The sequence below is a fragment of the Psammomys obesus genome, unplaced genomic scaffold (genome assembly GCF_907164565.1).
Source record: "Psammomys obesus unplaced genomic scaffold, mPsaObe1.curated_primary_1811, whole genome shotgun sequence".
Taxonomy (NCBI): Eukaryota; Metazoa; Chordata; class Mammalia; order Rodentia; family Muridae; genus Psammomys; species Psammomys obesus.
Window position 1 is genome coordinate 904 of NW_026596058.1, and position 10,099 is coordinate 11,002.

General features: G+C 44.1%; 1 protein-coding gene across 4 annotated transcripts in view; it reads left to right on the forward strand.

The window, feature by feature from the left end:
• The first annotated feature begins 648 nt into the window (after positions 1–648).
• Positions 649–10,099, forward strand: part of LOC129689549 (guanylate-binding protein 1-like) — a 13,705-nt gene continuing 4,254 nt past the window's right edge. For 3 of the 4 annotated variants that reach the window (XR_008722139.1, XR_008722140.1, XM_055624748.1), the window contains exons 1-10: positions 649–771; positions 1,142–1,251; positions 1,587–1,783; positions 2,186–2,416; positions 2,988–3,268; positions 3,822–4,034; positions 4,767–4,869; positions 5,153–5,346; positions 5,911–6,004; positions 7,106–7,257. Coding sequence is in view for 2 of the 4 variants with exons in the window: in XM_055624748.1 (XP_055480723.1) it covers positions 691–771; positions 1,142–1,251; positions 1,587–1,783; positions 2,186–2,416; positions 2,988–3,268; positions 3,822–4,034; positions 4,767–4,869; positions 5,153–5,346; positions 5,911–6,004; positions 7,106–7,257 (1,656 nt within the window). In the remaining 2 variants the exon portion in view is untranslated. The remainder of the gene's footprint in view (positions 772–1,141; positions 1,252–1,586; positions 1,784–2,185; positions 2,417–2,987; positions 3,269–3,821; positions 4,035–4,766; positions 4,870–5,152; positions 5,347–5,910; positions 6,005–7,105; positions 7,258–10,099) is intronic. The other variant, XM_055624749.1, reaches the window with a different exon arrangement.

Below are 10,099 nucleotides of genomic sequence, written 5' to 3' on the forward strand. Positions count from 1 at the left end.
ATTGCACGCACCAACTATAGCGTTCTGCCTCTGGGCCCTACTGGGTATGGCCATCTCACAGTGGAGAATTCATGGAGTTCAATTTCCATAGTCCTCACAGGCTAACCTTCTGATAGCATATAAAAGTCTTTTTTGAGATTCAAGTGAAACTTTTAGTTTTGATCGCCTGGACAATGGAAATACCAGTTACATGCTTCCAGTACATGACAGTGCAGAATATAAGTTTCCATTCCAGAGGGCAAACACGTCAGAAAGAGAGACCTTGCCAAAACAGAACTACAGCCCAGGCAAAGAGTAGGAGCACCCACCCCCAGCCTCCAGAGCAGGTGGAGGCTTCAGAACCATGAACTTCATCTCAGGCTGCTCCCTCAGTGCCTCTGGCTTTTCTCAGTGGGTCCCCACCGCAACGGGCGTTTCCCCAACACAGCCTTTCCCACAGCATTTTCAGTGAATCATCTGGTTTCTGCAACCTTGAGGGCAAGATGGAATGGGCATGTGCCCCGTGCGTGCTGTATGGAGGGAAACTATTTCTCTGCTGAAACTTTGGTTTCAGTTACCCATGCTGGCCTTTAGGGTGCTAATTTTCTATCAGTCTCTTGAAAAACCTGCTATTAACTATGTTCCTCTTTTCTCTGCTCTGCAGGCTTCTCCTTGGGCTCCTCAGTGCAGTCTCACACCAAAGGAATCTGGATGTGGTGTCTGCCTCATCCCCAGAAGGCAGAGCTCACCCTGGTTCTGCTTGACACGGAGGGCCTGGGCGATGTTGAGAAAGTATGTGTTGAGGGATTGGCTTGCTGTCCATCCCCTCGTCTTTTACCTTGGGAAGCTGTGATGCCATTTCATTTTTATTTACCTGACATGGGCCTAAGTGTAGCTACCAGAGTTGAGGAAAAATTTTACCTGACAGATCACTGAAGAGCAATGTGGTTAATACACAGTGTTCAGGGGACTAACAAGAAGAAATTGTCAACCTCTTTGGACATTTGTATTTGAATCGTGATGGCTTGCATAAGTCATAAATAGTATATATGTTTTCCTAACTCTTCTAGAAACATGCTAGATGGTCATACTTATGTTAGGTTGACCTGGAGAGTTACGTAAAACGAACATTTTCCTGACGCACATGTGTTCTGGCTTCCAGGGTGACAGTGAGAATGACAGCTGGATCTTCGCCCTGGCTATCCTTCTCAGCAGCACCTTCATCTACAACAGCATGGGGGCCATCAACCAGCAGGCCATGGACCAGCTGCAGGATCCTTTTTGGAGGACAGAGCATAAATACACACACACACACACACACACACAGGGAGGGAGAAGAGAAAGAGGAGAGCCTGAAAGACTGACAGTCTTCTGTTAAAAGGACAGTGTCTTATGTAGCCTGGAGAGTTAAATTATATATATATGTATTTACATGTACACATATACATGTGTGTGTTTGTGTCTATCCAGATGCAGAGTGGCGTGATGATGGCAATGTCATATACCTATCAATCAGTTGATAGTTGGGTCAGAGGAAGGCAACCCCAAGTGTGGGATTAGGTGAGACTCGTGTGAAGATTTGGCCCCTACTTTCCTTAGCTTCTCAGATACGTGACAGAGCTGACAGAGAGGATCAGGAGCACATCCCCAGCTCAGAGCAGTGGTGCTGAGGATTCGGAGGAGTTTGTGAACTTCTTCCCTGACTTTGTGTGGGCTCTGAGGGATGTGACTGTGCGGCTGGATGCAGATGGACAAGCCCTCTCAGCGGATCAGTACCTAGAGAATTCCCTGAAGCTCAAGCAAGGTACCTGGATTGTTCATTAAAAGACAGGAAGGAGAATACCAGAATCTTTTTTGCAGATGTCAATATTTATTATCTTATTTTTCACTTCCAGACTATTTCTAAGAAGTAGTTTATGCTCTCTGTCTCAATATGCCGATTCGAATTATAGGGTTTCCTGGCAATGGAGACATGTTTACTCTCTTCTGTGATCAGGTTGTTTTGATCTCTTTCTTAGGTCATGTAGAGATGCACACCACCAGAAACGTGGAGAAGTTTTATTTATTATTATTATTATTATTATTATTATTTTATTACAGGAAACCCATAAGCTACACATTTAACCCACTACTAACTGTGTGGCTATGTGTATATTTACACATAGGTATATATACGTATTTGGGTTTTTTTTTAAACTTTCTCCAGGTGATAACAATTACAACTTGTCCCGACTCTGTATCCGAAAGTTCTTCCCCAAGAAGAAGTGCTTTGTCTTCTGTCCACCCACAGAGTGGAGGAAGCTCTCTAAGCTCGAGAGCCTGCAGGACAATGAGTTGGATTCTGACTTTGTGCGGCAGGTGGCAGAGTTCTGTTCCTTTGTGCTCAGTTCTTCCAAGGCTAAAGCTCTCCCGGGAGGCATTGAAGTCAATGGAGCCCGTGAGTCGCCTGCCCAGCTCTTCCTGATAGCTGTAGGGAATATGCTCGTCCATGGTAAAAATAACACCCACCTGCTTCGTTTTTGACAGTTTTTCCAAATTCCAGATATCCTCAAGCAATCCTTAAATTTGTGCGTAAGAAAATTCACTGTCTTTGAAAAGGTTTTCAGAGCAAAGAGACTCTGTCCAGAGCATTTCCCTATTTGTCTGGGGTAACACTGCCCAAGTTGGCATCCAAAGACTCGTATGTGACTATTTAGGTTAAATGTAAGTTGATTTCAAAGAGTACATATTCAGCGCATATGCCCACATGCTGAGAGCTAAGTAGCTACTATACAAGGCGAGTACCTCTCCATAATGGGAGCCACAGATGCAAAACACTCTTGTTTGCCTCAAAGTTCCTCTCGGCAATGGTGAGCTTGGTTACATTTGAGGCCTGCAGTTGCTACCAGGCTTCTGGGTAATATTCCTACTATTGAAGGGCATATTGATCGTTTGTATGCATTCTCAGAACCACAAAACACGGAGACGACTTCATTCTAAAACAAATATCACCTGTTCTCTAAATGTAGGACTAGAGATACTGGTGCTCACATACCTCAATGCCATCAACAGTGGGACTCTGCCCTGCGTGGAGAATGCTGTCCTGGCCTTGTCCCAGATAGAGAACTCGGCTGCCGTGCAGAAGGCCATCACCCACTATAACCAGCAGATGAGCCAGAGGGTGCAGCTGCCCACAGAGACCCTCCAGGAGCTGCTGGACCTGCACAGGGCCTGTGAGAGAGAGGCCATGGACATCTTCCTCAGGAACGCCTTTAAAGACGAAGACCATTCATTTAAAAAAGAGCTATTGGTAAATTTATGTGATGTTTGAAGGGGTGGGGGTTGTGAAATTCAGACTATTATGAGGAAATATTGGGCATTTGTTTTGATAAGCACGTGTTACTAAATGTTGACAGTCATCTTTTGCTAAGCATTGAAAAGACCATTCTGGTTATGGGCTCAAATTCTGAGGCTTTTGAAATATACAAATTTACAGTCTCATATAAAAGAAAATCAGAAGCTCAAATTTCATAAGACACCTCGTGTCATCATACTGGTTTGCGGACAAACTAAAGACAAGCAAAGAAACCTGACCAGGCAGATATTCTGTCACAGTCATCCCTTCACGGCTATGACTGGTCTGCTTTGCCTTGGAACTGTGTCAGTCGTGTGTTGGAAAAGTAGCCACCGTTGTGCTAAACACCCTTTAGATGCAGAATGGGCTTCTCAAGAAAGCCCAGGTTGAGAGAAAAGATGAGGCGCTGCCATAAGTACCAAGAGTCCCCATGGAGAATTGCCTCTCGTTCTGAGGGCGGGCTGAAGTTTTCCTGTTACTTCTTTTCCCTCCTGTTTTTGAACTAAAGGCACAGCTGGAAAGGAGGTGGGATGGCGCCTATAAGGAGAATGTGAGAGCATCATCAGCTCGGTGCTCAGAGTTACTGCGGAACATCTTCAGCCCTCTAGAAGAAGCAATGGCAAGGGGTGCTTATTCTCAGCCAGGAGGATATCTTCTCTTTGTGGAGAAGAGAGAGGAGCTGAAGCAAAAGTACCTCAGGGAACCCAGGAAGGGGATCCAGGTAACCAGGCTATTAACACTGACAGGCTACTGGCATGCCTGCTTGGAACACCATTGTGACCAGATGTGATTGCACATGGATGTGGGGTTTTCAATGCATAGCACTCAGTCTTCAAACCTCTCAACAAACTACCAAGGGAGCCTATTAATGACATCAGATGTGTACCATCAAAGGCAGTGCATTCAAATATCCTGAATTATGAGGTAACCCACTCTGGGTTACAGCTAGGCATTTGATGTTACAGAGGACAGATAGCAATGGTAGTTGCCTAATTATGATTCTTTATAAGTTTGCCTTCAAGCTGGCTTTAAGGGAAACAGGAACCAAGAGTGCAAAGAAGGTCATCTCTTCTGCTTGTCAGGTGTTACCTCTGCCTTCAATTCCCTCCTTTCTCCTTTCTGTCTCAGTTCCTCAAAAATTCCCACTATGAATGGATCATTCTTGAGCCTCTTCAGTCCACAGGGAGCCATAGTTCTAATGTCTCCAATAATGGAAATGGCTCTCCATTTGAAGATCAGCAGCTCTTTTTGTTTCCATGTCCCTGTCACTTCTTATGGACTCTTTCTAGAAGGTTTTACAATTGCCTTAGTGGCAGGATGTGACAGGGAGACTTGAGCTCCAGCACCACCTCACACAAGAAGCATAGTTCCTAGACAAAAAAGTGGCAGAGACAGACAGAGACGAACACTTGGACCATTTCCTTCTGCTAACCTGTGTTCTTGGGGCTCTTAGGCTGAGGAGATTCTGCAGGCATACTTGCAGTCCAGTGAGGCTATGGCCGAGGCAATTCTACAGAGAGACCAGGCTCTGACAGTAAAACAAAAGGAGATTGAAGGTAAGGTCCAGGAAACTCTATGCACTGTTTCTCAAATGTTCCAATATTTCCCTACTACACCTGTTCTCGTTCAACCAGAGCAGGTAGAGCAAGACTGTCTTGCCTCCTGAAGCCATTGCTGAGATTGGTGGCTGCGCTCATCAATGTCACGGCTCCGTCCAAGAACAAACAGTCCTATGTGATTCCCTCTCTAAAGTCACACATCTTCCTTTTCAGAAGTGGAGGACAAGGAAAGGGATAATAGTGAGAAGGTGCTTACTTTTCTTCCTTTTTTCCTCCTCAGTGGAGCGAGCAAAAGCTGACTCTGCACAGGCTGCTGTGAAAACGTTGGAGGAAATGAAAGAGAGGCATGCGCAGATGATGATGGAGAAAGAAAGGTGTCATCAGGAACGAGTGAGACAGTTGACTGAGAAGATGAAGAGGGAGAGAGCTCAGTTTTTGCAGGAGCAAGAGAGGGTTCTGGCCCTTAAACTGCAGGTATTTAGCTGTGTCGTTTCAGCTTCCTCATCCACTGATCATTCAAAAGCACAAAAAATTTAGTGTATTGCTAAATTTCACAGACTACCTTAATCTTCTCCTTTTATTTTCATGAACAATTGATCCAAATGCAATCCCTTTCATTAAGCATTGCAGAAACCCCTCCTACCTGAACCACCAGAACATCTAAGAGCTTGCAATTCTGCGGGGCTGTTTATCTGAGGCACTCAAGACCTTCTTCTCTCTGCCTTGATAGCAACAATGGTGGCTTCCATTGTCTGTTGTAGTACGAACAGCAGGTTCAAGTTGACCTTTCTAATATTAACTTTCTCCCAGATAAAAGTAAATCTCTGAATAGGCCAATGCAGTCTTGTCCATTGTAATACCGGGTTGTTACCATTTAGGCCACCAAATTCAAATTCTCTCTCTTGGAGCCCATAACAGGAGGATCTAGATAAAACACTTCAAGTTAACAATGGATCCAGTCTATCTCAGAAGGGCAAATGGAAATAAATTCACCCATCTTGTTACTCTTGGAGCTCTATTATTCAATTTTCTTTTTAGGAACAGGAAGAACTGATCAAGAAGGGGTGGAAAGAAGAGAGTATAAGACTGCAGAATGAAATTCAGGCTCTGGAGAAGAGAAATAGAGAAAGAGGTACCTTGCTCACATGTTATTACAATTCAAGAATCCAGAGCAGAATTTTCTCCTCCACACTCGTGCCGGGTACAGACTCAAGCGCAACTTCAGGACATCAGATGATTTCCACTAAATGAACTTACACTCCTGGTGCTTGCATATCTGTTTCGCCATCAAGTTTATAAAGATAACATAGGAAGAAAATGTGTTACCCACTAGCTATGTGCAGAACCCTTTGTGAAAAGTCCACCCCACGTTGAAATGCACTTTCACTTATGTGATCAAGATGCTGTTTAAAATAGGCAGTTAGCTGCCAGAAGCCGGTTTACTTCCTTATTCCCACCATGCTCTGGACATCTTCAATCCAGAGCATTTGCCCAGGCTTCCTCTGCTCCTGTGGCATCCTGGAGTTTTATGCAGGGTTCACTGTGCCCTGGGGTGGCCCTGAAGTGTTATGCAGGATTTACCTGCTCCTTGGGATGCCCTGGAGCGTTACGCTTACAGAATGAGTCTGAAGGGGCTGAACAGTGTCTTTTGGTGCAGTTAGACTTGAGCCTGCTTTGTGGTCAATGGTTATGAGAAGGAGGTCATCATCTTCCAGCAGTTATGAAGAAGCCTGCCTTGGATGTGTAGACTGTATAAGTTCTCAGTGGGGTCAAGGCTGCACAGTATGTAGCCAGTGATCCACTAGAATTCTCACATCTGCAACAGTAAATGTGTTAGTAGTCAAAGATTAGCGTCTGCTGTCTATAAAAACCCTTTGGCTAGCTACCAGCCCTTCCTGTTCTTCCACATATAATCATTAAACTGCAATGATAGACAGATACGTTATTATATAATGATATATCGATATGTCTTTATATTATATATATAACATATGTTGTCTGTATATTATATTACATATATTATATAATGGTGTTTATATAGTAAAGGCATTCTATAGCTCACGACAACACTCATGAATAAGGCATAAATGCTGTCAACAGCAGTGGGATTTATTTTTTTGAGTGAAAAATTAAGGTGATAGAATTCCTTCTATGAAATAGCAGCAATAGCAGAAAGGGGCAGCTGGCTCAGAAATGCCACATTAATTTTCTCTTTGATTATCCTTCCCAATAGTACAGGAAGAAGCTGAATCTGCCCAGGCTGTCTTGAAAATGTTGGAGGATAAGTACAAGATGGGACATAACACAATAGCACAGGAAGGAGAGCCTCACTGGGGACACATGAAGCAATTATCGAAGGAGAAGCAAGAGTTTCTTGAATGTCAGGTATTCCATCCCACAATATTCACAGAGAATAGGTGGAGAACATATACAAATTAACAAAGCAAGCTTACTCCATGTTTGAAAAGTGGGCTGGTCTGATGTGCAGTATCTCCAGTGAGACAGAAAGGTGGTCATTGCTTTACGCCACTGTCTTAGGATTTCTATTGCTGTGATAAAAGCACATGACCAGAGCAGCTTGGAGAAAAAGGGTTTATTTCAACTTACAACTAACTCTTGGGTCACACTCCATTTTGGAGGGAAGTTAAGGCAGGAACTTGACTTAGGAACCTGGAGGCAGAACCTGAAGCAGAGACCAGGAAGAGTGCTGCTTACTGCTTGGTTCATGGCTTGCTCAGCCTGCCTTCTTAAACACTCCGGGACCACCAGTTCAAGGCGACACTGCTAATTAATCACCAATCAACTGCTAGTTAAGAAAATGCTTCACGGCAAATGCCTACAGAGGCATTTGCTCAATATCTTGACTTATCTATCTTCTTAGATAAGTCAAGAGTGTGTCAAGTTGACAACACAGACAGACAGAAAGCGGGCAACCAATCTGAACTGGCCTTGGGTGACCCAGGAGTGGTGAGGAGATACTCACTTGTGTTTGGAAGCTTGATTTTGACTTGTTAAAATGCCCCGCTCAGGCGTCAGGGGCACTATGTTGACTACACCGCCCACCCATGGGCAGGCTGGGTGCCACAAGAACACATGCGTGAGGCTTAGTGCTGTCTTAGGACACAGGGACAGGCAGCTTGCTGATGGTCTCTGCCTGTTGGTGTTACTAAACATCGTCCTCAATGGGATGAAAGTAATCAACAATTTCCAGTGATTCAGACATGGAGCCGTTAGATCTCAGCAGAGAACTCGGTCTTTCTACTGTCAGCTCAGAAACAAAATAAACGTGTCTCTTCATTAAATTAAACTGTATGTTCTCTGAGCTCTGTGGTAGTCTGTTCTGTACTATTTGTGAGCTCCACTCATTATATTTTCTCTCTTGTGCTAGAGAACAAACAGAGTTCTGGGATAAAAATAATCTACCATATAACCCGAAAGCAGAAAGACACACGTGGTATATACTCACTTATTATATTAGTCATATAAAATAGGATCAACCTACTAAAATCTATAGTCCTAAAGAAGCTAAACAACAAGGAGGACGCTAGGGAAGAGGATGAAACCTCACTCAGAAGGGCAAACAGGATAGACATTGGAAGTAGGAGAAGACAAGGAACAGGACAAGAGTCTTCCACAGAGGACCTCCGAAAGATTGTACGCACAAGCGTATCGAAGGAGACACTGAGACTCACAGCCAAACTTTGAGCAGAGTGCAGGATATCTTATGGAAGAAGAGGGAGATAGAAAGATCTGCAGGGGACAGGAACTCCACAAGGAGACCAACAGAGCCAAAAAACCTGGGCCCAGGGACCCAGAGACCGATATTCCATCCAAGGACCTTGCATAGAGAGAACCTAGACCCCTTGCTCAGATGAAGCCTATAGACTCCTCAGTTTCCAAGTGGGTTCCCTAGTAAGGGATACAGGGGCTGTCTCTGACATGAACTCATGGCCAGCTCTTTGATCACCTCCTCCTGCGGGGCGCAGCCTTGCCAGGCCACAGAGGAAGATGATGCAGCCCGTGCTGATGAGACCTGATAGGCTAGGGTCAGATAGAAGGGGAGGAGGACCTCTCCTATCAGTGGACTAGGGAAGGGGCATAGGAAAAAAGAGGGAGGGTGGGTGAGACTGGGAGGAGACGAGGGAGGGGCTGCAGTGGGGATACAAAGTGAATAAATTGAAATAAGTAAATAAGTAAATAAATAAATAAAAATTAAAAAAAGAGAAAGATCTTGTAGAACAGAGCCATGGAAGCAATAAAAGAGAGAACAGTACAACTCTGAAAAAAGAATCCACCGTAAAGAAATCCCCAATCTCTCCTTCATTATCTCTCATTCCCTATTTTCAGTCACTCTCCTCTAAGCCACTCTGGTTGCTGCCCCCATCTGTGCGCTGTCTTGAAGTCAGCAATTGACTCATTTCCCTTTTCTCAGCAAGGCCTACTCTAGCTAGATGTCTCAGTTAGCTCCGGATACTAGGGCAAAATACCATAGACTAGGTCAAGAAAAAAAAAATGTTCTTCATGTTCCTCCGGTGATAAGGAGTCCAAGATGAAGGTCTCAGGAGAGCCATTGTCTGGTTAGCACTCCCTTCTTGGTTCTTCTTATGTCTTCACATGGCAGACTCAGAAAGCTCTGGTCTCTTCCTTTTCTTATAAGGATGCTGATCATCGGAACTCCTCCTGTTTTTTTTTTTTATTCTTTAATTAATTATACTTTATTCACTTTGTATCCCCCCTGTGGTTCCTTCCCTCCTCCCATCCCAATCCCTCCCTTCCTCCACCCTCTGCATGCATGTCCCTCCTGTTTAATGCCATCTAAGTCTGATTGTCTGTGAAGTGCTCTCATCCAGACTGAGTGTCAGGGCTTTGGTAGAGAAACTGCAGGGTATGATCATCCAGACTATAGTGCTCTACAATATGAAATTTCAATGCCAAATATTCACCTTCCCTTCTTAATGCCTGTTTTCACACATGCATCCACATGCATGTGTTTAGTAGGAAAAGACTGACAACACAAACCAGCTCATAAATATATGCTTTATTTGATAATTATGTACAAAGTATATTCACACATATATTTAAAATATCACTATTGTCCCTGTGAGATCTGCTTGGCATAAGACAAAAAGTTGCCTCTGTTTTGTTCATGACTAGATTCTGAGTACCTGGAACTGTGCCCAGCATATAGCAGTGTTTCTCTCTCTCTCTCTCTCTCTCTCTCTCTCTC